This window comes from Rutilus rutilus (genome assembly GCF_951802725.1).
Source record: "Rutilus rutilus genome assembly, chromosome: 1".
Classification (NCBI taxonomy): domain Eukaryota; kingdom Metazoa; phylum Chordata; class Actinopteri; order Cypriniformes; family Leuciscidae; genus Rutilus; species Rutilus rutilus.
The window spans coordinates 24,135,091-24,162,933 of NC_140209.1; the positions used below are offsets into that span (position 1 = coordinate 24,135,091).

A 27,843-nucleotide genomic window follows, 5' to 3' on the forward strand; every position below is an offset into this window, starting at 1 on the left:
TAAAATCCAGGCCTGGCCTCTCTCGATCTGCACTGTCATCGCTCCTCCTTTTATGCTTCCACTCCTCCATGAGAGATACGAGACCGGTGCGTCTCACAGGTGTCGCTCATCATTAATCACGTCACCGGCCTCGCGCCGTTCTCCCACGGCCCTCAGCCTCGTCCTGCTCGCCACAATTATGTTTTTATTTGTGTTCCGAATATGAACGGAAGTCTTACGATTTGGAACGACATGAGGGCGAGTAATTAATGACAGAATTTTCATTTTTGGGTGAACTAACCCTTTAATGAAAGAGAATAACCAAATCCCTGTAAGAGTACCTGCTCCAGATATCTTTTGTGTCTCCTCACTGCAGAACTGCTGCAGTTTGTCTCTGAGTTGAGAGACAGATTTCACTACATCATCAAAAGACAGATGAGAACTGACAGTGAAGCCGTCTGTAGATCCAGGAACAGAGACAGACGACAGACTCTACAGACACAAAGACAAAAACACAAACTCACTGTAATTCCAGAAGCTTGTTAAAAACCTCAGTGTCTGAGAAGATCTCTGTTACTTGGAGGAAATGAACATGATCCTGTGTGTGTGAAAGCTTCTTCAGCTCAGCGTCTCTCCTCCTCAGATCATCGATCTCCTGCTTCAGTCGCTCCAGTCGTTCTTCAGCTCGACTCACTGCAGATCTTTCCTGATCTCTGATCAGCTGCGTCACCTCAGAGCGACGTCTCTCAATGGAGTGGATGAGCTCAGTGAAGATCCTCTCACTGTCCTCCACTGCCGTCTGTGCAGAGCGCTGTTACACACACACACACATAAAGTTTATTAGACGATAATAAAGTTTTGGAGATCAAGGCTTCCATTAAGCCAGCAACATATGATTCCCCTTTGATTTGTTCACCAAATGATTCACTAACTTGTGTTCATCCAGTTACCTCTGCTCAGTTAGCTGATATTGTTTCCAAGGCTAAATGTTCCAGCTGTGGGTCTGATGTCATCCCAACTTGTCTTTTCAAGGAAGTGTTTAAAACCTTGAGCCCAGCTGTAACAGCTATTAACAGTTCTCTAGCTTTTCTCGATACTGGTTCGCACGCAGTGCTTGACTTGTTGGATTTAAGCGCTGCTTTCGATACAATCGATCATGGTATCTTGTTACATCGTTGAAAAAGGTTGGGGGTTTTCAGGGTGTCTCCTTGCAGTGGTTAGCCTGTTACCTCAAAGAAGAACCTTCTCAGAGAGCATTGGGAAGTTTTCTTCTTCGTCGGTTTCCCTATTATGCGGTGTGCCCCAAGGGTCCATTTTAGCCCCTCTTCTTTTTTCACTTTATATGCTACCATTGGGTGCCATTTTTAAGAAATACAGGATTTCCTAACATTGCTATGCTGACGAAATACAGTTTTATCTACCAGCTAAAATCAAAAGTTCTTATCCTTTGCACATGCTCTGCGAGGAGATCAAATGTTTGATAATAATTTTTTGCAATTAAATGAAAGCCAAAAAGAAATTTAGATTTTAGGCCCCCCTAGATCTTCATCTCTTTTTAATCTAGATTCTATTGCCACCAGTGTTCACCAAGGCTCTATCTGGTGTTGCACCAAAATACATTTGTGACCTTCTGATTCCTTACCCTCCCCAAAGAACACTTAGGTCTGGTAATCAGCTTCTCTTAACTGTCCATTTTCGCTGTAAAACTAAGGGTGATCAAGCCTTCTCTTCTGCAGCACCTTAACTTTGGAACAGTTTGCCCTTAAATGTGAGGTCTGCTATACTCTAGCCATCGGCTCTTAAATCTTATTTGTTCTCTCTGGCTTATGATTCAATTAAATATAGATAGGTAAAGGTGTTTTTATTTTTGTTTATTGTGTTTTGTTTAATGTGTTTAAATTTTGTATGCTGTATGGTTTCTTTTTATGCTTTATTTTTATATGCTCAATGTTTTATTGTACTGCACTTTGGTGCAACTCTCCTGCTTTTAAATGTGCTATAGAAATAAATTTAGCCGTGACTTGACACACATCACAATCACACAGTGGCTTCAGTGGGACTAGAAGAGCTCCAGCACTGGAGGAAAGTCCAAACTGAAACTCACCTTATGAGACGCCACAGCCTCTCTCAGCGCCTGAAGATCTTTCTCTCTCTGCTGGATTCTCTTCTGGATGTTTCTCTGTTTCTCCTCCAAATGTCTCTGCAGAAAACAAAAATATGATTAAATTTACACTACCATTCAAACGTTTGGGATTGGATCACTCATGGGATCCAGTATGAAGCAGTACCTGTTCCTCTGTCCTCACTGCTGAAGTTGATACAGTGTCATGATTTCTGTGTTCATCCACCAAACACAGCACACAGATACACCGCTGGTCGGTACGGCAGTAAATCTCCAGCATTTTACCATGTTGAGGGCAGATCATCTCCTGCAGTCGTCCAGTGGCGTCCATCAGATTGTGTCTATTACCTCTGAAGAGACTCTCATGCTGTTCAAGGTGAATTTGACAGTAAGAGCTTCGACACTCCTGACACGACTTCACTGCTTTCTGTTTATTTCCAGTGCAGGAGTCGCACTGCACATCTCCAGATCCAGTGTGAGGATGACGGCGAGGAGGAACAGGAGGAGGAACAGGATCAGCAGCTTGGAGTCTCGTCTTCTTGAGTTTCTCCACCATTTCAGCAAACACCACATTCTTACTTAAACCTGGTCTTGGTGTGAAGGTTTTTCTGCACTGAGGGCAGCTGTAGATTCCCTTCTGATCCTCTTGATCCCAGCAATCTGAGATGCAGCTCATGCAGTAACTGTGTCCGCAGGGAATCGTCACTGGATCCTTCAGGAGATCCAGACACACTGGACAGCCGAACTGGTCCTCAGGCCATGAGAAACTGGCCATTTCTCCTTTTAAACACACAAATAGAGAGATGAAGCACACTTCAGTTTGACAGTCAAGTTCCTTCTTCTAACTGAAGGATTTATATATCTTACTAATTAAATAACTAAGAAACAGGTGTTGTGTGACTTACTGCAACTTCTTCATTACAGTGTTTTTTTGACTTCACTGACTATACTGTTTAGATGACAAAGTTGTCTAAAATACTCTGAACTGAATATAATTTAACTCTTTGCATTCTGATTTTGCTTTGATAGTACTAGCATCACCAACTAATATATAAATCATGTTACAGCACAATATCATAACTGTATCATGATGAGACTGTGGCAAATGTGAGGGAGACTCACTGATGTCGACTCAATACACGTTTTAAATTCATTTCATATGTGATTTAAAATTTCTTTAAATGCAGTAGTCACTGTCTGGTTCGGTGAATAAAACAAAGAACTATATACACACACTGGTTAATGAACTGAACTAAACACAGGTGACAAATACAAAAATACAAATAACCTATTAAATATAAACTTTTACTTACTGTGTGGCCGATCATCATCTGAACTTCTGCCCACTGTAAAATACAACAGGAAAACACAAACTGTAAGTGAATCTGGTGAACATTATTAGGTGCACTACATGCTTTTGAAATGATTCAGAATGAAGAGATCTAATCTACATACACAAATGATTTAATTCATAAAGGCACTTCATTTATCTCCATCACCCACTTTTTTCTTCTTCCCTTCTGCTATAGCTTGTGTTGTGTACTACTAATTATCCACAATCCTCATTTCACACACACTCTCCAAAAAAAAAAAAAGGTACAATTTTGACAGGAAAAATGACAGGAAATTTTGATGATCCCTTTAACAGATTCTGTTGATTATAAGTAACGTTGCACCTACATGTCTAACTCTCATCATTAGAGTATTAGAGTGTTAGTGGAGTATTAGTAGACTGGGTTAGGATAGAATAAGGGTTAGAATAAGTTGCAGTTGCAATTTCAAAGTTGCTTAGAGTCAGTAGAATATCTGTTGGAAGAGCGTCAGAATAAAGACTTAGCAGATATTAAGCAGACATTCTACTAATACTCTAATGACAGTTAGTTGACATGTAGTTCCAAAGTTACTCATAGTCAATAGAGTGTTCAAAGGGGACCATCAAAGTAAAATGTTACCCAACATCTTTGTTGATCCTGGAACTTCTGTGTTCTTAATCTGGTTATGAGTCACACACTTTTTTTTTTAATTCGATTTTGAGTCACACTTTTTTTATTAGATTTTGAGTCACACACTTACTTTAACAGAGATTATGCAGAGTAGAATTACTTACAAACACTGCTGCTTGCCTTGCTGATGTAAATTGAGCTCGTACGTATAAGCAACAGTAAACATGATGCTAATAGCTGGACATGACAAAATCCATCACGAACATGCACGGTTGAAAAACTGTGTGGCTTCCTAGATCGTAATTCCCTCTCGCTATTCACCTATGACTTCCTCATGTAGCCTCCATAATCACCGTGATGCCCTGCCTATGCCCCCTGATGTGCAGGTGTTAAAGCGTCACCCATGCAATTTACCACCAACAAAAAATATAACACATATCAAAATTGGCTACAACACCTTTCATTTATTTTCCACATCTGAGGTAGATTAGTTTAATTGTGTTTGTCTACAATTGTTAGTTAAATTAAGATCAGACCACATTTGTTGACTAATCAATGCATTGCATTTATTAAAAATATATTATTGGGAGATCTGTAAGCTACTTCTTACAGTCAAATAAGTTTCATCAAATTTCAACAAAATGACAAATGTCCATACATTTTTTAACATTCATTATCTTTTATACAGCCGTTGTTATAGAAAATGAACTCTCATTAGATCTGTGATCATTACACATTCACTTGTGGAATTTTTTATTAGAAAATAAGCCTCATCATTTCTTACAGATACTTTTAAATCATGTTATAAGACAAAATAATACATAGAAGTCTGATTTAATTGGTCAGACGACACAGTTTCACCCTTGAGGATCTATATAATCCAATCACGGCATAGAGCGGCTGAGTGAATGTGGCCTGGACTCTGTGGATGAGACTCATTGTGTCTGAGACGCTGTAAAAGGACAAAATCCCTGTGCTGTGATCCACATACACTCCTATTCTACTGGAGACACTGACTACAGGAAGAACAGTCTCAGTGTTATTGTGCCAGAATGAACGGTAGTCTGGAGAGCAGTATAATCTCCAGGATTGATTATTACGTCCAGCATAATAATCAGGGTCCCTTCCCTTCCTCCTGATGCTCTTATACGCCACTGATATATCCACTCCCAACCTCCCATCTCCACTCCACTCCACCTCCCAGTAACAGCGTCCAGTCACACTCTCCACACACAACGCCATGGCCCAATAATCAAATCTGTCTGGATGATCAGGATATGGCTGATACGTGTCAGCGAAAGTGATCACTGTGTTTCCCTCAGACAGACGGAGCCAATGATTCACTGAGTTCAGATCCAGAGTCAACAGACGGAAATCTGATGGAGAAAAACACAATCATTCATGACCTTACTTTATTAATATAACACTTTAGTGGGTCTATTATAGTTTTATAATAAAATTATAATTTTTTTGGATCTATTTATTTATTTTATGTATCTCTCTGACTGAAATCATCAATGAAACTTCAATCAATTTCAAGCGATGACATGGCATTTAATTTAGGGCTGCAACAAAAAGTCCTTTCTCGGTGGCCAAATGTGTTTTTCATTACTGTGACGCAGTTCTTCATTGTCACAGGTGCAACTAATCTGTTCATGATTATTTTATTTGTTGCAGACCATGTACTTTAAATGCACAAAGTAAAAAAAAATTTTTTTTTTTTTTAACCGGATTACAGCATATGTTTGGTGTAAAACAGTCAAACTCTCCCGCTAGGACTTCCGGTTATGGCGGCGCTAGAGTGAAACGTAGTGCACGGAGCTCCCAAATAATTTAATCTAAATAATCCTACCTAAAGGCTTTTCATACGACAAAAGTACTTTCTTTAGTACAATAATTTTGTCGCGATTTGAACATCCTGATAAATATGCCGAATTCAAAGAAAACGGACAACAAGAAGGAAGATGCTCAAGACACGAGACTGCAGTTATCGGACCCTCCGCCATGGTTTCATGCAGAAATGGAAAAAGGATTTCTCAGAATTTAGGAGTTAATTGATGGACGCCTGAGTAAATTCGCAGAATCCTTGGAGAAAATGAGCAATGAACTACAATCAACAAATCTGAGAATGGTGGAAGTGGTAACAAAGCAGATGGAGATGGAAGAAGCATTAACAGGCCTTCACACGGATGTCGCGGATGTCAAGTTGGCTGTTGACGGCAAAATCAAACAGTTGAAAGACAAAATTGATGAACTCGAAAATAAATCTCGCCATCAGAATTTACGTCTTGTAGGTTTCCCTGAGGGAGTGGAAGGGAGAAACCCAGTGGACTTTATGAAGGAATGGCTGCCTAAGATTCTGGGGAAGGAGGACGAGATCTATGAAATTGAAAGAGATCATCGCACTTTGCAATGACGACCAGCAGAAAATGGCAAGCCACGGGCTATTCTCATGCGTCTACTTTGGTATGGAGACACACTTAAGATTCTCAATGTGGCAAGAGAAAAGGGCAAGCTCACCTATGGCAACTCTACCATCATGATATTTCGTGACATGTCATCGACATTGTTCAGAAAGCAACAAGATTTCAGCGCACTCAAAAGACATCTACGCAATAACGACGTCACTTATGCTATGCTTCATCCCGCAACGTTGAGGATTCAGCTGCCGGAGGGACAAAGATCCTTCAACTCCAAAGCATCTTTGTCGAAGATAAGTCTCTGCTCAGAGACTTATCTTCGACAACACCATCCACACTTGATTGCCGGATAAGACATTAGCCAATGGCATCTAAAAGCATTCCGGGGATCCACACTCCTCTAAAGTAATCACCCAAAAACTGTAAAAGGATAACTGTACCAAAGTTACAGGGGAGAGGGGATTTTTTTTTTTTTAATGAACATTAACGAAAAAACTCTGTCAATGGTGAGTAAGCCATTTAAATAACGGTTCAAGAAGAACGTGGTTTTATTTATATTTTGGACATTGAGCAGCTTCGTTACAGATTACTAAAATATGTGAATTTCGGGACTTTAGGAGTGTTCGAAATAATTTGTTTGCTTGAAAGTACGTAATTTAAGTTTAACATTTGGTAGGTTTGACAGTAGATCTAACGTTACTTGGGAGTTAGGTAGGATGGATAAGGAAGAGGAAGTCAAGTTCGACTGCATGTTGCGGTGCACAATCAGTCATGGGGGTTTAAAGTTTCACACTTCGCTTGGGGAAGTGGTGGGAGTGATAGGGGGACAGAACACATGTTTTAATTTATTTTATTTTTATGGGTGGCGTAGAGATAATTTCTTAAGATCTAAATGCAAATATAACAAATAATCTTCAGTTAACGTCAAATACACTGAAATACAAGTATGTTACTTGGAATGTCAATGGGTTAAATCAAAGACTTAAAAGGAAAAAAGTCATGCTATACCTTAGAAAACATAATATTGGAATTGCTTTGTTACAAGAAATGCATTTGACCGAACACGGTCGGCAGAAATATTATGAACATGGGGATAAGATTGGAAAAGTGTTAGCGTGGCAGATAAGAAAAGAAGAAATTAGTCAAACTATTACTACAATATATTTCGCCAGGCAAAAAAAGTATTAAGCACCCTAAATTGATTAACCAAGAATTCTTAGATTCCTATAAATTACTGTACAAGTCTCAAGGAGTAGATGAAGAGGAAATCCAAAAATTTGTAAGCAAATTGGATATCCCAGTCTTATGTGATAATGACCGAGAATAACTCAAGAAAGAAATTTCGAAAGAAGAGATTCATTTTGCAGTTATCGCACTAAAACACCTGGTTTGGACGGTTCTCTATGGATTTTTATAAAACTTTTTTTCCAAAATTTGCCGATCCGATGCTTTCAATGTATACTGAGGCAATTTATAAAACCGAATTACCAGAGACTTTAAATCAGGCTTTAATTACAGTTTTGCTGAAACCTGGCAAAGACCCGAATCTACCTACCTCATACCGACCAATCTCACTGCTCAATTCGGATTATAAAATTCTCACTAAAATGATCGCGCTACGTTTATAACAGGTTTTGCCTAGTTTAATTCACATGAATCAAACTGGATTTATTAAAAATAGATCCTCCTTTGATAACGAAGGTTTATGAATACTATTTAATACGGCGAGACATATAGACTCTGCGATGGTTGCTCTTTCTTTGGACGCAGAGAAAGCTTTCGACCGAGTAGAATGGCCCTATTTAGGCTAATAGCTATCTTGCAAAAAAATTATTTCGGTCCTAAATGTATTGATATGATTCGTAGCCTATGTTGTATAGATGTCCTTCGGCAGCCGTCCGTACTAACTCCGATTTATCTTCGCACTTTAATTTGTCAAGGGGAACTAGACAGGGATGTCCTCTGTCTCCACTACTTTTTGCACTGGCGGTGGAGCCCCTGGCCATTGCAATACGGGCACACGAATCAATCTCTGGGCTAGAGATAGGAGGCTATGTACACAAAATAACATTGTACGCGGATGATGTCATATTATATCTTACTAACCCTGAATCATCACTACCTACCTTATCTCAATTATTAGAGAACTTTAGAAAAATATCTGGATATAAAATTAATTTAAATAAAAGTGTTATGATGCCACTGAATTTGGCTGCGGAGAAAATGCCCTTAAATAACATCACTTTTTCATGGAATCCAGATAAGATAGTTTACTTAGGATTAGATATTCCTTCAAAGTTGGAAGAAGCATATTCTTTGAATTACTCTCCATTACTTAAAAAGGTAACGAGAGACCTGGAAAGATGGAACTCACTACCATTATCGTTAATTGGCAGAATAAATAGCATAAAAATAAACGTTCTTCCTAAATTTTTATATTTATTTCAAACTCTTCCGGTTTCTATCCCACTAAAGTTTTTTTAATACTCTTAATAGCTTGATTAGAAAATTTATTTGGAATAATGAAGCTCTGAGGGTTAAACTTAAGACATTACATATGGCATTTAAAAAAGGTGGATTACAACTCTCAGATTTTTTGCTTTATTTCTGGGCAGCACAAATGAGAGCGGTATGGTTTTGGCAGATGAATAGCACATCTCCGCCTGCATGGATGCAAATTGAAAACGATCAAAATACCTCTAGACAAGGCTTTATTCATGCCCCTGACCTGTGTTAAGAAGGAGGTCAATAACCCATTTATTAGACACACTTGTAAATTAGGGTTTGAGATAAAGAAAAAATGTAAATGGCTAGTACCAGTTTACAATAATACTCCATTTCATTGGAACCCAGCTCTTCCTGAGGCACTAAGAGATGGGGTAACACAATATTGGTACAAAAAGGGCATTCACGTGTTTGGAGATCAATATGAGGAGGACACACTTATGACATTTGAACAACTGAGAGCAAAGTTCTCTCTTCCTGTAGAACTTTTTTATATATATATATATATATATTTCCAGGTGAGACATTATATAACTACATTACAAGGAGGTCATTTGAGGCCCCTTTCCTCACTCGTATTAGACAATATTATAAGAGAGAAAAAAGGGTCCAAAAGTTTTGTGTCTTATACCAACTTCAGTGACTTATATGGGGAAGATGTATCATTTTCTAGACTTAAATGGGAAAAAGATCTAGAATGTACTTTTGAACAAGATACCTGGGAATTTGTATGTAAAAATGCTTTAACATTTTCATATAACAGTAGACATAGATTAATAAAGTTTAATATTATGGGAGGGTGTTTAGAAAAGATTGTTCACTTGTATACTGAATTGAATCTGTGAATTGTTCATGTGAAAAATAATAAATATATTGATAAAAAATAAAAAATAAAAAAAACTCTCCCACTAGGCTGGATTTCAGACTTGTGTGTGTTTTCATAGTAACTCACATTGTAGAAACTCCTCTCTGGTCTGATATTCAGGAGTCTGAATGACATGGACGGTTTTCACTACGAACACCAAAAAACATCTACACTTTAATTCTTCCGTCAAGAAGAAAATAAACCCATTTGAAAATTATGAGAATAACAAAATGATTATAAAAGTAGCCTACCTCTTCCAGATATCTTTTGTGTCTCCTCACTGCAGAACTGCTGCAGTTTGTCTCTGAGTTGAGAGACAGATTTCACTACATCATCAAAAGACAGATGAGAACGGACAGTGTATTCATCTGTAGATCCACAGAGAGAGACAGACGACATACTCTACAGACACAAAGACAAAAGCACAAACTACCTGTAATTCCAGAAACTTGATAAAGTCCTGTGTTTGAGAAGATCTCTGTTACCTGGAGGAAGTGAACATGATTCTGTGTGTGTGAAAGCTTCTTCATCTCAGCGTCTCTCCTCCTCAGATCATCGATCTCCTGCTTCAGTCGCTCCAGTCGTTCTTCAGCTCGACTCACTGCAGATCTTTCCTGATCTCTGATCAGCTGCGTCACCTCAGAGCGACGTCTCTCAATGGAGCGGATGAGCTCAGTGAAGATCCTCTCACTGTCCTCCACTGCCGTCTGTGCAGAGCGCTGTTACACACACACACAACACAGTGGCTTCAGTGGGACTAGAAGAGCTCCAGCACTGGAGGAAAGTCCAAACTGAAACTCACCTTATGAGACGCCACAGCCTCTCTCAGCGCCTGAAGATCTTTCTCTCTCTGCTGGATTCTTGTCTGGATGTTTCTCTGTTTCTCCTCCAAATGTCTCTGCAGAAAACAAAAATATGATTAATTTTACGCTACCATTCAAATGTTTGGGATTGGATCACTCATGGGATCCAGTATGAAGCAGTACCTGTTCCTCTGTCCTCGCTGCTGCAGTTGATACAGTGTCATGACTTTTGTGTTCATCCACCAAACACAGCATACAGATACACCGCTGGTCGGTACGGCAGTAAATCTCCAGCATTTTACCATGTCGAGGGCAGATCATCTCCTGCGGTCGTCCAGTGGCGTCCATCAGATTGTGTCCTTTACCTCTGAAGAGACTCTCATGCTGTTCAAGGTGAATTTGACAGTAAGAGCTTCGACACTCCTGACACGACTTCACTGCTTTCTGTTTATTTCCAGTGCAGGAGTCGCACTGCACATCTCCAGATCCAGTGTGAGGATGACGGCGAGGAGGAACAGGAGGAGGAACAGGAACAGCAGATTGGAGTCTCGTCTTCTTGAGTTTCTCCACCATTTCAGAGATCACCACATTCTTACCTAAAACTGGTCTTGCTGTGAAGGTTTTTCTGCACTGAGGGCAGCTGTAGATTCTCTCCTGATTCCAGTAGTCTGAGATGCAGCTCATACAGTAACTGTGTCCGCAGGGAATCGTCACTGGATCCTTCAGGAGATCCAGACACACTGAACAGCAGAACTGGTCCTCAGCCCATGAGAAACTGGCTTCTGCCATTTCTCTGTAAATGAACACACAGATAGAGAGACGATACACACTGCAGCTCCACAGTAGAGTTCCTTCCAACTGAAGGGTTTATATATCTTCCTGGTAACATAACTGAGAAACAGGTTTTTCTGCAGGCTGAGACTTACTGTAGTTCATTTCAGTGTTTTTTTTTTTTAATAACTACAGTGTTCAGACAACAAAGTTGTCTAAAATATGATGAATTGATTATGATTTAACGCTGCAAACTGATTTCTATACTCTATTAGTACATTGCCAACTACACCACACAATAATTTAAATCATGTCCATCCATCCATCTTCATCCGCTTATCCGGGGCCGGGTCGCGGGGGCAGCAGTCTAAGCAGAGATGCCCAGACTTCCCTCTCCCCGGACACTTCCTCCAGCTCTTCCGGGGGGACACCGAGGCGTTCCCAGGCCAGCCGGGAGACATAGTCTCGTAAATTTGCTGTGTTTTCTCATTGTTGAATTCAGCAATTACTGAGACTCAATGAGCCCCACAAATCTGAATAGCCTAAAACCCTCATTGAAGAGTAAAATACACTCTCCGCTGTGAACTCAGGTGAATCAGACTCAGAATTTGCCTGTAGGCGAGAAAATCACCACCAACAGCTCTTTCTGCTCTTTAGTTGACTAAGGAACAAACGATTCGTCAATCAACCTGAAAGTATTTGGGGCATTTTAAAGATTCACTGATCCGTGATTGAGAGGTGTGGAGTCAGACACTTTCTGCTTTCAGTGAAGTCACCTGATTAATTTATTTTATTTCAAATAGGTGAGGTCAGAGGAAATAATGAACTAAAAACAATCTTAAAATCTGAAATAAATTCATACTAATGATCAAGATATAGCAGAAGCAGTGAGCTTTCAGAAACCTGTTGGTCGAGATGTTAGAGATGTCTTTAAGTTTAGAAAAAAAAAAAAAAAAAAAACTATACAAATATGTCCCAGTAACACTGACACGAAACATTGTGTGCGTTATAAACACGTGCAGCAAAATGTGTAGCGAATGCTCATTTATATTTACACTAATAACTTCTCACGTTATCGGAAACTTGGTGAAGAATGACTTTGGATAATATGTGTCTATCTAAGCAAACTAATGAAGTTCTTCCTTGTGTTCTGCTGTACTGTGTTTTCCTCGCCTCTGGATGGCGCTTGTTCTCAGTGTAGTGGTTTCTATGAGTTGCTGTACTGTGTTTTCTGTCCTCTACACTAGACGGCACTGCTGTGACCATATTAAGACACACGGGATGGATTGTCCATATTAAGACAAAGACCATATTAAAGGGTTAGTTCACCCAAAAATGAAACTTCTGTCAGTAATTACTCACCCTCATGTTGTTCCAACCCCGTAAGACTTTCGTTCATCATCTGAACACAAATTAAGATATTTTTGATGAAATCTGAGAGCTGGATCACTCCTCCATAGGCTTCTAAGGGATTGAAACTTGCTGGCCCAGAAAAGTTATTAAAGACATCGTTAAAATAGTCCAAGTGACTACAGTGGCTCAACCATGTTTATCAAGCGACGAGAATACTTTTTGTGTGCAAAAAACCCCAAAAAAACTAACGACTTTATTCCACTATTCATTATCTTCTCCGTGGGCCTGAGTGTGTTTACTTTGTTGCACGTCACATGCATCACACACATGACCAGCGTCGGGCAATAGTGAGCCTACGTGGTGACGTGCAACACAGAAGCACTGAGCAGTTTTACTAAGTAAACACACTCAGGCCCACGGAGAAGATAATGAATAGTGGAATAAAGTCGTTCATTTTTTTTTTTTTTTTTTTTTGCACAAAAGTATTCTCGTCGCTTGATAAACATATGGTTGAGCCACTGTAGTCACTTGGACTATTTTAACCATGTCTTTAGTAACTTTTCTGGGCCGGCAAGTTTCAATCCCTTAGAAGCCTATGGAGGAGTGAGACAGCTCTCAGATTTCATCAAAAATATCTTAATTTGTGTTCCGAAGATGAACAAAAGTCTTACGGGGTTGGAACAACATGAGGGTGAGTAATTACTGACAGAATTTTCATTTTTGGGTGAACTAACCCTTTAAGACAATGGCAAGACGCGGAGTGACTTCTCGTTTGAACTCTTCAATTCAATTCATTCTCAATAAGATCTTCTGTAGACGTGACAGAAATAAAATCAGTCTGGTTAGTAATAAGTGAAGCTGATAATGCTGTTTGTGGAGTTGTTTAATCAGATCTTCAGAGAGTTAATGTCTTTTATCTTCAGTTCATCTAAGGCTGTGTCTGAATAAAGTTGTAGTTTGTGTTCTTATTACTCTTTCGAAAGATGACTGAAAGAATGTTTCAGGAACATCATACTAACCTTTAAATAACATTCTAGTAGCATTCAGGAAACTGGACATTTTTATGTTCTTGGAAAGTTAGAAATCAACGTTCCTAGAATGTTGAATTTAAATCAAAATTAAGTTGAAAGGAAGTTTACACCTTTCATAGACACGTTCCTGTAACGTCAAGAAAACTGGACATTTTTCACGTTCCCAGAACCAACACTGAATTTTTGGAGAACGTTCTTATAACAAAAGTCTGTTAGCTGGGTACTGAGCTGCTGTGCTGCTGTGCTTCTGTTTAGATCAATGTGTTAAAAATAAATGCAAACAATCAAAAATCTAATCTTTTATCCTCCTCATATTCTTTGTTCTAGTCCCTCACAGTCCGACCTGATAGGGCCATTAAAGGAACACTCCACCGTTTTTTGAAATAGGGCTTATTCACCTTCTTTCCTACATTTAGATAGGTGGGCAAATGCATTTTTGTCTCAGTGCATGCATTGTTTTAGTTTGACAGGGTCAGCGCTAGCTTAGCTTAGCATAATGAATGGAATCCTTTGTTGCCAGCTAGCATGTCCTGAGTAAAAGTGATATAAAAAATAAAATAAAAAAACCTAATTACTTCTTGTGGCCTGCGTATTCACAACGAGTACAAATAGTGATACAGATTAACACTAGGCGATTTCCTAGGCAGATATTGACTTATATATTAAGGACTATATTAGGGGGAAGCACAGGCGAAGCACTGCTACTTGGGCATGATATCTCTGCACCCAAGTAGCAGTGCTTCGCCTGTGCTTCCCCCTAATATAGTCCCAAGTCAATATCTGCATAGGAAATCGCCTAGTGTTAATCTGCATCACTATTTGTACTTGTTGTGAAAACGCAGGCCACAAGAAATAATTAGGTGGTTTTTTTTATTTTATATATTACTTTTACTCATGACATGCTAGCTGGCAACAAAGGATTCCATTCATTATGCTAAGCTAAGCTAGGGCCGACCCTGTCAAACTAAAACAATGCATGCACTGAGACAAAAATGCATTTGCCCACCTATCTAAATGTAGGAAAGAAGGTGAATAAGCCCTATTTCAAAAAATGGTGGAGTGTTCATTTAAGGGAGGGGTAAGCCTTCATGACATAAAACATTACAAAATCAATATATTGTTTTATGTGAATGGGATGATTTTCGTTTTGAAGCAAACATTCTAGGCTACATGATACAATTTTCAAAAGTCTTGCGCAGTTTGTGCTGAATACAGTGTAATCAGACTTTAGCCATGAAAATGTTACAAGTAACAGAAATAAGCACAAATGTCAGAGCATGTCAGAACACCTCCAGGGCCCAGAAAACACCTCAGACCCCAGAGGGTTAATATTTCTGGTTCCTGTATTTTTATATTCAGTAATATTCTCCAAAATGAGACACTAATAAAACTTTACTGCCGTGGACATTCCAAATCATAGCAACCAAAGCGCCTCAGCTGGAAAAACGCTGCGCCAAGATTTGTATGTGTTCCTGGACATGTAATTTACATGGTTGTCAAGTCACCTTTATTTATATAACACTTTTTACAATACAGATTGTATTAAAGCAGCTTCACAGTGATAACATGAAAATAATACAACAAAGTTTGTTTCTAGAAGAAAATTGCATCATCGTCCACCTTAAGTAAGGCAGATCAATAATATTCTAGTTCCCTTTGTTGAATATTAAGGCCCGGTTTCACAGACAGGGCTTAGACTAAACCAGGATTAGACCTTATTTCAATTAGGGCATTTAAGTAGCTTTTTATAGTCATACCTTAGAAAAAACATTACTGATGTGCTTCTTGAGACAAAACAATTGCACTGATGTGTTTTAAGATATATCAGTGCAAGTTGCTTTCAGTTAAAACAGCTCAAACATGCATTTTAATCTGGGACTAGCTTAAGCCTTGTCTGTGAAACCGGGGGTAAATGTCCCTAACTAAGCAACCTAAAAGCCAAGGCAACAGTTGTAGTTAATAGGTGGAGATTATGCTAATTGTAAAAGAGCGTTCATATTTATTTATTTACGCACGGCCTATTTTCTAATAATTGGAATTTATTAACATACACATGTTCATTTAACTATCAAATCTGATAATTACAAAGCATTTGTGAATCTGGAGGAGAGTTTTCAGAAAGGTAATTTTCCACACAAATTAGGCCTACTCATATATTTATGAAAGTTTCATGAATGAGGCCCAATGAATCAATAAAGCAGAAGCATTTGACAGCTACTTCTGACAGTCAAACAAGAGTTGGATTAAATGTAATCAAAAAGACTACATTACCATGATTTAAATAAAATAAAATCACTACAGCCATTATTATACTTTGATGAGAAGTTTTACTCATAATTGTCACAGTATGTTCAGTGTGTTTAGTTTTCATTGACTTTTAGTTTGTTTTCATTCATCTTCTGTGTTCCTTGTTCAGATTCCCGCCAGTCGTTTGTCTCCGTGGTCACCGTCATTATGAGTTGGTTTGCATCAGCTGTGTGTCGTTAATCATCTTGTTTGAGTCAATAGCCGTTTCTCAATACCAAGTATGCAAACTTCGGACTTGCGTCCTTGGTAGTTTGGACTTGCCAAGTTCGACTCAGGAGAACGAACTCCCGAAGACGGGAGGACGCAAGTCCGGTTATTCTGCAAAAGGAACAGCGGATACTTGATAGCGTCACTCAGCTCACTCTGGCTAATCCGGTTATCTCTTTATATATATTTAGGCTACAATAAAACAAAATATGTTATAAACCACTACTCTGCCTCTTTTCATTTTCATTTAAAAAAATCTATTAATGGTCACACAATGGTTCATGCAACGCAATTGATTATCTTCACTGCATACATGTATAACAACACGAAATATAAGACACAACCCTGACTCTTTTTGTTTTTATTTTAAAAATATGATACATAAAAAACATTATAATATTGATCATTAAAACTGACATTTAGCAAAAAGAGACAGGGTTGTGTCATTTTATTTTATTATATATACATACAGTGAAGAGAATGTAGGCAACATGTATAATAAAATATTTTATGTTTTTTATATATATATATACAATGACATAACCTTTTTTGTTAAATGACAGTTTTAATGATCTATAATAGCCATTATAAAAGTATAAGTAGCCTAAAAGGTATAAGAAGCTAGCAAACGATAAGTCAGCTCTCTAAAAGTTAAATAGACTAAATATAAAGCTATGAAACTTCACTTTGCCCTCAACCAAAACGTTTTGCCAGGGAACAAATTATAGATTAATGAGACAAATAAAATAAATAAATAAATAAATCGCCCGTTAGATATACACAAGACGATTTATATCTCATGTTAAACCACTAGACAAGAGACATCCGAGCCAGCGGCAAAACGTCAGCTGTTCTAGCCGAGGAAAGGCTGTTCTCGGCGGGGTACATGAGCGCCGAGCGTCCGATTGCCTGGATCTCACAACTCCGAAACCGTCAGATAAAATTTTCAAATAGGCGCTATCTTTATAAATAAACCAAAGATTTGAGCTTTAAACAACTACATTCTCGCCTGAAATAATCTTAAAACTACATTTCGTGACACAATAACAGCAGTATTTTTAAATTACGCGGGGTTTCTCTTCTGTTATTGACGCTTGCTGGTTGGTGTGAAATGCATTCTGGGATACCTGGCTGTCTCGAGTTCGCACAAGTCACCTCTCGATGCATCCTCGGTAAAAGGGGCGGATCAAGAACACATCCGGGGATTTGAACTGGACTTGGCTAGATGTGAACTTTGAATTGGAACAGTACTTGGGCAGCGACTGATGACGTTTCACAAGTCCACAAGAACACAAGTACAGACAAGAACGCATATTGAGAAACGGCTAATATTTAAGTTCTCCCTTCACAGTCTGTATGTTTAGATCTGTCTGACTGCCTTCTGGGATTTACTATTAAATTTAGTCGTTTGGAACTATCCTCATCTGCCTGCCTGCACGCACCCATGACAATAAAAGATTTTTGATTATTAATAGTTCAGTAGTGAATATGACAAAATAATCAGTAGAATCTCTATGTTATTTAATTGGCCACAGTAAAACACAGTTTCACTGTTGTATAATCTTCAAATCCAAACATGGCGTAGAGCGGCTGAGTGAATGTGGCCTGGACTCTGTGGATGTGTCTGAGACGCTGTAGAAGTACAAAATCCCTGCGCCATGATCCACATACACTCCTATTCTACTGCTGGACACTACAGGGAGAACAGTCTCAATGTTATTGTGCCAGAATGAACAGTAGTCTGGAGAACAGTACAAACCCCAGGAATGATCATTACGTCCAACTATACTTTCAGGACCATTTCCCTTCCTGCTGATGCTCTCCTATAAGTCACTCCTATATCCACTCCTAATCTCCCATCTCCACTCCACTCCACCTCCCAGTAACAGCGTCCAGTCACACTCTCCACACACAACGCCTCCAACACAAGATCAAATCTGTCTGGATGATCAGGATATGATAGATGTGTGTCATTAGCAGTCAACTCTGTGTTTTCCTCAGACAGACAGAGCCACTTATTTACTGAGTTTGGATCCACGGTCAACAGATGGGAATCTGATGTAGATAAATGCATAGTTATTCATAACCTTCCATAATTAATTTATACTTTAAAAGGGTCTATTATTCTTTTATAAAAATAAAGTTGTACTTTTTTTAAATGTGTCTCTTTGATTGGTAAAATCAATGGACTCTCAATTAATTTTAACCTATGAAGAAGAATTTCATTGTGATGTGTGTCACTGATTTGTTACTGTGCACAGACTAATTAATGAAATCATACCATTAATTTAGTGTGAAACAGTCAAACTCTCCCGCTAGACTGGATTTTAGACTTGTGTGTGTTTTAATAGTAACTCACATTGTAGAAACTCCTTTCTGGTCTGATAGTCAGGAGACTGAATAACCTGGACGGTTTTCACTATGGAAACAAAACACATCAGAAGTTTAATTATCATGTCAAGATGAAATGAAATATACATCTATCTATATATTAAACTAATTTCTGTCAAGTCAATAAATGACTATGTTTAGAAGTAGTTTAAATGTTATATTTCAATTGAGCAATCGCAATAATTAGACTTTTTAAAATGTCATGTTATTGCGAAACTGGACTAACAGATCTGGATAATGCGATTGTAGGTCGGCTTCGTCCAGCATATATGGGTCAATATCACTATAGTGCCTTTGGTGTCCTCATCAGAATCGCTCAGTCATCATGAACATAATGCAAAATAATGAAATTCTGAGGTTTTATTATAAATGGCCAAACACTTACACACATACAAGTACAATGATACGTCTCTTGAAATGTGTTTTTCTGATTTTATACCATTTTCTTTGATTGGATGTATGTGATTTTGGCATGTCCCACATGCTGCTCAGCTAACTTCAGTGAGTGTAAAAAGTGGTTAAATGACATAAAAATTAAAATACTTTTTTAATGTACTTATTGTCCTCAGCAAGTTATTTAATAAAACAAGTCATTTTGATTATTTATATTTTATTTTCATAATAATATTAAAGGTAGGGTAGGTAATCCTGTTCAGAAACACTTTTTTTTTATACTGGGTGAAATGGTCCTTCCATCCTGAGAGTAGTCAATACATTAGGTTCCAGTTTCACAGACAAGGCTTAAGCCTAGTCCTAGACTAAAATACACGTTTGATCTGTTTTAACTGAAAGCAACTTGCACTGACATATCTTAAAATATGTCAGTGCCACTGTTTTGTCTCAAGATGCAGACCAGTAATGTTTTTTTTCTAAGGCACGTTTATAAAAGCTACTTAAATATCCTAATTAAATTAAGGCCTAATCCTGGCTTAGTCCAAGCCCTGTCTGTGAAACCGGGCCTATGTGTTCAGAAAAAGGAATGAAAAAAATCAGACCTCTGTAGCAGCTGCAGGACAGTAAAAACTCTGACCAATCACTGCCATTCGGTGCGAATGTAAAGAACCAATCAGATGCCTTCATGTCTCGTGCCCGCGCCCCACTGCGTGCACTCATCACATGTCACCGTTCCCGGAAATATTCAGCTCAAAGCACCTGCATATGCAGTCAGCGAAGGCAAACAAGGCAAAAACTACTTCCTCGGACCCTGCCCGCACTCTTGAACGACCTCCTCTGCTTCGCCCTCAACCCCGGACCTGTCCTCGAACCGACGATGCGGTACTTGTCTCCGGACTCGGAGTGTACGTTAGTCTTCATTAGAGTCAACAATGTTTTCATCATGGAAACTCTTACATGCAAAACACTGTATGAATCTTACACGAAATTCACCTTCATCACAGTGTAACTGATGGTAATGGAAAAACGTGTATCAATGCAACCTGTTTTTAGTTTTGCCTTATAAATATAGCTCGTTACCTATAAATATAGCTCGTTACCGAATGAAACTTTACCATTATCGATATGCTAGCTTGATAGTGAGTACTAAAAGAAATCTTATTTGTTTATATTCATAGTGATAAAGTTAGGTATTTTATTACATGTGATTCTGACATGATGTCACTGTATGTACTGCGCTCCTTCCTCTCCACTCGTCTCAGGTAATAAATGCGTCTTCCAGCTGAGCCTGAGCGTTTGGCGTCGCGCGTTCATGTGTTTTGGGGGCGTGGCTTTGGAAGGAGCTCAGAAGGGAGGGGGTGGGAGTGAATGGAAATAATGAGCTGTGTTTATTGCAGATTAAAAGGTCTACAGTCACTCGATTTTTATATTTTCTTTTTCAGAGTACTTACATTTTAATTATGTATTGGTATATAAAGACAGTTTAAACAAATTTGGAATGTTTTTTTTTTAGAAAAATCCTACCTACCCTGCCTTTAAGCAGTTTGCATGTGTCCCTGAAATTGCTGTCCACCCTGTCATAATGGGGTAAACGCCCCTTTAAGAAACCAACTGATGTACTCAGTGACATCCCCTCCCCCATTTGGTCTTTCTTCAGTGGAGGTTAAAACATCTGCAACACACACAGAAAGTATCTACACTAATATTTCCTAATTTTCATCATATTGTGTTTGTAGTTGCCTGTTGTCAAGCTTAACATGTCCACCCTGTCATTGTGAAATATTAATTAATATAAAAACTTTTCAGAAATTCTAAATATATATTTTAAACAGTGCACAGTCAGCTTCAACAGCGAATCACTTTGCTAACTGCTGTACACCATGTGCTCATTAAATACTAACTTTAGCCAAAAAATGTCCACCCTGTTCCATGACAGGGTGGACATTTGCAACTCCTGAAAATCAGTCTGAGCCAGGCCCCTCCTTCTTCTATACTGGTTAAGGGTTTCTTGAAGGTCCTGTTGTTTTTAAAATGTTCCCCCGTTCTAGTTCACCCATTAAAGCATTTGTCCACCCTGTCATGCCAAGTTCCACCCTGTCACTTTGTTGTCCACCCTGTCATTTTCAACTTTTATGATGAAAATTATCTAATTATTTTAACAAGTTAACCAAACCTTGTGTGTGATTTCTTAATAAACAAATGAGGGCCAGTTAGTATTGCTTTAAAGTTTGACTAAATATCTTTATTGTTAGATTTTATTTAGAATAGAATATTGTATATTGTCAGCTTGCAGTTAATTTATAAAAAGTGCTGGAGCTTGACCAATATGCATTTCTAACAGCCTAATGTCTCCTTAATACAACACATATAAAGTTAAATGGAAAATCTCAGATTTTTTTTAGGGAAATTGTGAAAGTCTCAAAGGCACTTTATGGTGATTTTGACCCATTTACTTGTTTACTGGACTCAGCGATGTCCTCATGCTCCAAAGACAGAGGTGACGTGTGTGAAAGATTTACAAGCAAGGAATTTTACTCAGTCAGACATATTAAAAAAACAGCATGACTATACAAAATCTGCAGTAGCTCGATTGTTGCTCAAGTCAGTAAAACCTATAAAAGTACCTCTTCCAGATATCTTTTGTGTCTCCTCACTGCAGAACTGCTGCAGTTTGTCTCTGAGTTGAGAGACAGATTTCACTACATCATCAAAAGACAGATGAGAACGGACAGTGATGCCGTCTGTTAATCCAGGAACAGAGACAGACGACAAACTCTACAGACACAAACACAAAAACACAAACTCACTGTAATTCCAGAAGCTTGTTAAAGTCCTCAGTGTTTGAGAAGATCTCTGTTACCTGGAGGAAATGAACATGATCCTGTGTGTGTGAAAGCTTCTTCATCTCAGCGTCTCTCCTCCTCAGATCATCGATCTCCTGCTTCAGTCGCTCCAGTCGTTCTTCAGCTCGACTCACTGCAGATCTTTCCTGATCTCTGATCAGCTGCGTCACCTCAGAGCGACGTATCTCAATGGAGTGGATGAGCTCAGTGAAGATCCTCTCACTGTCCTCCACTGCCATCTGTGCAGAGCGCTGTTACACACACACACTGTGTGAAAGTCTCACTAATGACACTGATTTACGACGTGGATGGATAAGAGCGCTCTCTTCCTGGTTGCGGGGACTTTTATTTTGACGGAACGCAGCTCATACAGTGGAGTGCTTCAGAGTGCGCGCGCGCCCCGATCCAGTCTTGCATCAGCCGTCATCTTCAGAGAGAACGAGCCGTGAAATTCCCTGACTAAATGCAGTTTTGATCTTTATGTTCCTTGAGTGTTTAAAGTAGTGTGCGTCCAGAGAGAAAACCACACATTCATATGCTGACACTTCTAAGGACATAAAGCAAAGCCCATTAGGATCTGGCTTCTCCTCTTCACCTGCTTGCATAAATAAATTGGTTAAACTGGATTCCTTCTCCGATTTTGGTGTTCTTACCGGCACACCCGGACCAGCTTCACCTCATTAGCAACAGCTAGCACCTTACAGTCCTTAGCCCCTAAGCTACATTTGGTCCTTCGAGCCGGATACAAGCTGTTCCGGGAACATGCAACAAAACGGTGAAGCATCCTGGGTCCCATCGACACGACCTAAGAGGCAGCGGAGACCGCCACAGTATCTCGAGGACTATGAGGTTGGTCCAGTGAGACAACAGACACAGGTTTCATCTCGTACAAGTTTGTTACAGCATATGGATGGGCTAGAGGGGTGGAGCTCTCACCATGAGGGAGCGGCTATGATGACGCCGGCTGAAAGTACACATGTCACAAGGTCCCCTCGTCAGGTCCAGTGGGACTCCGATATTAGTGAGCATGATGAAGAGTACTCTCCCAGCTATGATACACGTTCTACTGGCCGACGTGCAGAGTGGACAGACACTCCGACACCCTTTGCAGAGGACGAAAATGAGCTGTATGAGATGCGTAGAGAGAACACATCATTATGCCAATCTGAAGAGAACAGGCAGAGCAGCCATGCACAGCTTTGGAGTATTCAGAGGGAAATGCATTCTCCTGTAGCCGCAGTTAGGACACTGCAGGGAGCACGACAAGAATCGTGGCCAGTACCACCCCCTCCTATAAAGGATCACTTTCCAACCCGAAGGGAAGAAGAGGAGTATGACGACTGGCTACCGCCTCCACCATGGCCCTCTGCTGAACCACCGTCAATGCCTCCAGAGGGTGAGGAGACACAGATGGTCACAATGATAGATAGAATGATGAAGGAACTCCAGCTAATCAGAGACAGTGCTGTATCTAACTCAGCAACTAGAAGTAATCTGTCTTCAACCCCTAAGAGACCACCAGCTAGGAAGTTTCATGATACTCAGCCTCTGACTCGCTGGTCGCATTTCTACTCACCAGGCATCAGCTCTCCTCCTGTTATGGATTCGGCTAAATCTGGGCCTCCACCTAAACACATACCAGGACCTCATATGAGTCATCATACCCCCTCGCAAGACATACCATACCAGCCTTCATCAGCTATGGTGAAGGAAAAGGAATACCATGGGCCAACGCCGAAAATTCCCCTCTTCATACATAGGGACCCCATGGAATTCTCCCGCCTGAAGCTCGCCCTAATGAATCTGTTGCCAAGGGATGCCACTGAGCTCTTCAAATATCAGGTTCTCGTGGACCATCTGAGGTTGGAGGAGGCTTGCCTTATAGCCGACTCATACATCAATTCGCCAATGCCGTACTCAGACACAATGGCCGCATTGAATGAGAAGTTCGGGCAGCCACATCAAGTCGCCTTAAAGAGAATTGCTGCTGTCATGGACTCACCAGAGATAAGGCGGGGTGATACAGCAGCCTTTGAGAAGTTTGCTTTGCATGTTCAGTCGTTAGTGGGCATGTTAAAGACCCTTGGCTCTGCTGGAGAGGTTGAACTGAGATGCGGCTCACACGTTGCACGGCTGCTCACGAAACTTCCGCCAGAGTTGAGGGCAAATTTCCGACGTCAGATGTTCCATCGACCTGGCTCTACTCATACCCTGCTTGACTTAGCAGAGTGGCTCCAGTATGAGTCGTGGTGTCAAAGTTATGACGCCCCATCCGACACCCGAGTCCAAGGGTCACTGAGCCACAAAGCTGAGAAGCGACCCAGTAGATCAGCGGCTACTGTGCTGCATGGGGCAGAGAGCTCTGGAGGTAGTAAGGCCACAAAGCAAGATGGTCAGGGTTCCTCAGATTTCAAAAGGAGAGGCAAGATAATGCATCACTGCCCATATTGTGAGAGTTTAGAACATTTTCTGAATAAGTGCCCTGGCATTCAGAAGCTCACAAGGGAGGAAGTCATAGAGTGGATCAAGGTGAATAAAAGATGCTGGAGATGTGGGAGGTCCCACCAAGCTGCACAGTGCGACCTCAAAAGACTCTGTGACCTGTGCCAAGGAAAGCACTTGAGAGTTCTCCATAGTGTGAACACCCGTCCCGCTGCAGAGCCTCCCAAAGTAGAAAGTTGTCTAGTGAACAGCAGTACCGAGGTTCTTTACCTGGATCGGCCATCAACTTCCACTCGTGTCCTATTAAAGGTTGTGAGAGTGCTTCTTTGGAACAAGGACCGTACTCTTGACACCTACGCGGTATTAGATGATGGATCGGAACGCACGATGCTCCTTCCAGAAGCTGTTGACCGACTTGGTTTGCAAGGTAGACAAGAGGATCTTGTCCTTCGCACAATACGACAGGATGTCCAAACACTGAAGGGATCATCCGTCTCATTCTGCATATCACCCCTTGCACATCCCAGAAGAAGCTTTCAGGTTGCAGAGGCGTTTACTTCACAGCGCCTCAGTCTGGCGGATCACTCATACCCCATCTGCATTTTGAAGAGGAAATATAAGCATCTGGCAGACCTCCCTATTGAACCATTCGAGCATGTCAAGCCACTTGTATTGATAGGAGCTGATCACCCCCATCTGCTCACTCCAGTCGAGCCAGTGAGGTTAGGCCCTCCAGGAGGACCGGCAGCTATTCGTACAAGACTGGGTTGGATGCTTCAGGGGCCGACTCACCTCATCCAGTGGATAGCATGCGCACAACAGTGCCTCCTTACCAGTGTTTCACCGCAGACAACAGAGTTGATGAGGAATGTTGAGAAACTCTGGCAGATGGATGTGCTGCCTTTTCAGAGTGACAAGATGGCAGTGAGATCGAAGCAAGAAAAGGAGGCAATAGAGCACCTGGAGGTAAAGACAAGGAGGGTAGAGGTTGACGGCATCTTTCGGTATGCTACTCCGTTGCTACGGAAACAGGACATGCCCCTGTTCCAGGCATCCAAAGAGGCGGTTCTACCGAGCTTGAGGAGTACAGAGAAGAGATTGGCTAAGGACCCTCAACGTGCCAGAGCTTACTGTGAGGCAATCAACCAGCTGGTACAATCAGGAGCTGTCAAGAAGTTGGGCCCAGATGAGATCTCAATGACTGGTGAATCATGGTACATACCTCATCACCTAGTTAGCCATAATAGGAAGAATCGGCTTGTTTTCAACTGTTCCTTTCAGTTTCGTGGACTGAATCTGAATGATGCCCTTCTTCCAGGACCGACCTTGGGCTCATCTCTTCTTGGTGTCCTGCTGCGCTTTAGGCAACAAGCCGTTGCAATTAGTGGAGATATCAGGGGTATGTTCCACCAAGTCCAGCTTCTGCCAGAAGACCGGCCACTTCTCAGGTTTGTGTGGAGAGATATGAAGCGAGAGGATCCCCCTGATACCTTCGAAAGGCAAGTTCTGCCTTTTGGCACCACCTGCTCACCTTGTTGTGCCACCTTTGCTCTTCAACGGCATGCTAGAGATCACAGTGTTCCAGGGGATGGTGTCAGAGACTCTGTAGAGCGCTGTTTCTACGTTGATAATTGCCTTCAGAGCGTGCCAACTGCAGCTGAAGCCAGAGGATTGGTCGACAAACTCAGGGAGATTCTGGCATCGGGTGGATTTGAGATCCGTCAGTGGGCATGTAACATCCCAAGTGCCATCGGACATCTGCCAAAGGAAGCAAGGTCGGACAGTATGGAGCGCTGGCTCTCACATGATGACACAGGTCTGTCCGAATCAACTCTTGGACTTAGTTGGCATTGGGAGTCAGACATCTTGGGGTATAAGAGCCGCCCACTGGATTATGGCATACTGACTATGCGCAACGTGTATAAAGTTCTAGCTCGGCAGTATGACCCTCTGGGTTTCATATTACCCTACACAACCCACGCCAAGTTGCTTGTCCAAAGCATGTGGGATAAGCACCGTCACTGGGACGACCCCCTCCTCCCTCAGGAGCTCCAGTTAGCTTGGAAAGAGTGGGAAGACGAACTCCATCTGTTGCCTCGCATAACCTTACCTCGATCTTATGTTCCAGCTCACGTGGGTCAAACGGTTGTCTCTAGACAGATCCACATATTCAGCGATGCGTCAGAGAAAGCCTATGGCTCTGTTTCTTACCTGCGGACCGAGGATGCCCAAGGCCAAGTCTACCTGTCATTCCTGGCAGCGAGATCAAGAGTCGCTCCCCGGCGACGACACTCCATTCCACGTCTAGAGCTCTGCGGTGCCCTAACAGCAGCCCAACTGGCAAAGATGTTGGAAGGGGAGCTGACCTTGAAGATTGATGAGACTATACTTTGGAGTGATTCAACCACGGTGCTTACCTGGCTGCAGTCGGAGTCGTGCCGTTTTAAAGTATTTGTGGGCACCCGTGTAGCTGAAATTCAGGAGCTCACAGAACCCAGCGCCTGGCGTTATGTGGACTCCTCGCTGAATCCAGCCGATGATGTCACGCGGGGTAAGACTCTTGGGGAGCTCGCTGTGCCTAATCGCTGGAGCCAAGGGCCCCCTTCCTCCTTAAGGGACCCAACGAATGGCCATCTCAATTACCTAGGCTGCCTGATTCAGATTTGTCAGAGTACAGGAAGTCAGTTTCCTGCGGTATTGTGACTAACAGTGACTGGCCATGTTCTCTACAAAGTGGCCAACACACTTGGAAGGATCTGGTTGAGGCTACGGTGCGTGAGCTTCACGGGGCGGCTGGACTAGGTAGCGCTGTTACTGCTTCAGATTACCATCAAGCAGAAATGATAATCTACAAGAGAATCCAGCAAGACTGCTTCCCAGAAGAACTGCACCACCTCAAGAAGGGCAAGTCAGTATCAAATAGTAGTCGCCTACTTACCTTGTCCCCAGAGTTAGACCCTAAGGAGGTGATCATACGTGTTGGTGGTAGATTGCGGCGGGCTGAAGCGCTCGATTCTGCTTTTAAACACCCGATCGTCTTGGATCCTAGTCATCCAGCCACCAAGCTACTTATACAGGACTATGACACTCGTCTCTGTCACCCTGGACCTGAACGGGTATACGCAGAAATGCGTCGCACTTTCTGGATCCTGCGTGGGAGAGAGGCAATTCGTCATATGCAACATCTCTGTAAGGAGTGTAGAAGATGGAAGGCCAAGCCATCGGTGCCCAAGATGTCAGACTTACCCGTGGCCCGTCTGCGTCTATATAAGCCAGCCTTCTATTCCACGGGTGTGGACTGTTTTGGGCCTTTCCAGGTTAAGTTGGGACGCCGCTCTGAGAAGAGATGGGGCATTATTTACAAATGTCTCACCACACGAGCGGTGCACCTGGACCTCTTACACAGCTTGGATTCAGACTCGTTTCTAATGAGCCTCAGGAGATTCATTGCCCGTAGAGGTACGCCAG

General features: G+C 41.1%; 3 protein-coding genes across 6 annotated transcripts in view; all 3 read right to left on the reverse strand.

Annotated features, from left to right (window-relative positions):
- Nucleotides 1-39, reverse strand: part of LOC311298660 (tripartite motif-containing protein 16-like) — a gene marked incomplete at both ends in the record, with an annotated part of 1,428 nt that extends 1,389 nt beyond the window's left edge. Inside the window, one exon of the mRNA XM_084421768.1 lies at nt 18-39. Within this exon, the coding sequence (XP_084277894.1) occupies nt 18-39 (22 nt within the window). The remainder of the gene's footprint in view (nt 1-17) is intronic.
- LOC311304421 (uncharacterized protein) overlaps nt 1-11,426 on the reverse strand; it is a gene marked incomplete at its 5' end in the record, with an annotated part of 26,235 nt that extends 14,809 nt beyond the window's left edge. Inside the window, 9 exons of the mRNA XM_084431416.1 lie at nt 557-790; nt 2,084-2,179; nt 2,268-2,881; nt 4,893-5,420; nt 9,922-9,981; nt 10,086-10,236; nt 10,320-10,553; nt 10,637-10,732; nt 10,821-11,426. Of these exons, the coding sequence (XP_084287542.1) occupies nt 557-790; nt 2,084-2,179; nt 2,268-2,881; nt 4,893-5,420; nt 9,922-9,981; nt 10,086-10,236; nt 10,320-10,553; nt 10,637-10,732; nt 10,821-11,426 (2,619 nt within the window). The remainder of the gene's footprint in view (nt 1-556; nt 791-2,083; nt 2,180-2,267; nt 2,882-4,892; nt 5,421-9,921; nt 9,982-10,085; nt 10,237-10,319; nt 10,554-10,636; nt 10,733-10,820) is intronic.
- LOC311276993 (E3 ubiquitin-protein ligase TRIM47-like) overlaps nt 11,291-27,843 on the reverse strand; it is a 20,188-nt gene continuing 3,635 nt past the window's right edge. For 2 of the 4 annotated variants that reach the window (XM_084387081.1, XM_084387078.1), the window contains 4 exons: nt 21,951-22,184; nt 21,715-21,865; nt 18,666-18,725; nt 15,265-16,438 (listed from right to left, as the gene is read on the reverse strand). In XM_084387081.1, coding sequence (XP_084243207.1) covers nt 16,413-16,438; nt 18,666-18,725; nt 21,715-21,865; nt 21,951-22,184 — 471 coding nt within the window. In that variant the 3' untranslated portion in view covers nt 15,265-16,412. Of the gene's footprint in view, nt 11,431-15,264; nt 16,439-18,665; nt 18,726-21,714; nt 21,866-21,950; nt 22,185-27,843 lie in introns of those variants that run through there. The other 2 variants (XM_084387079.1, XM_084387080.1) reach the window with 2 other exon arrangements.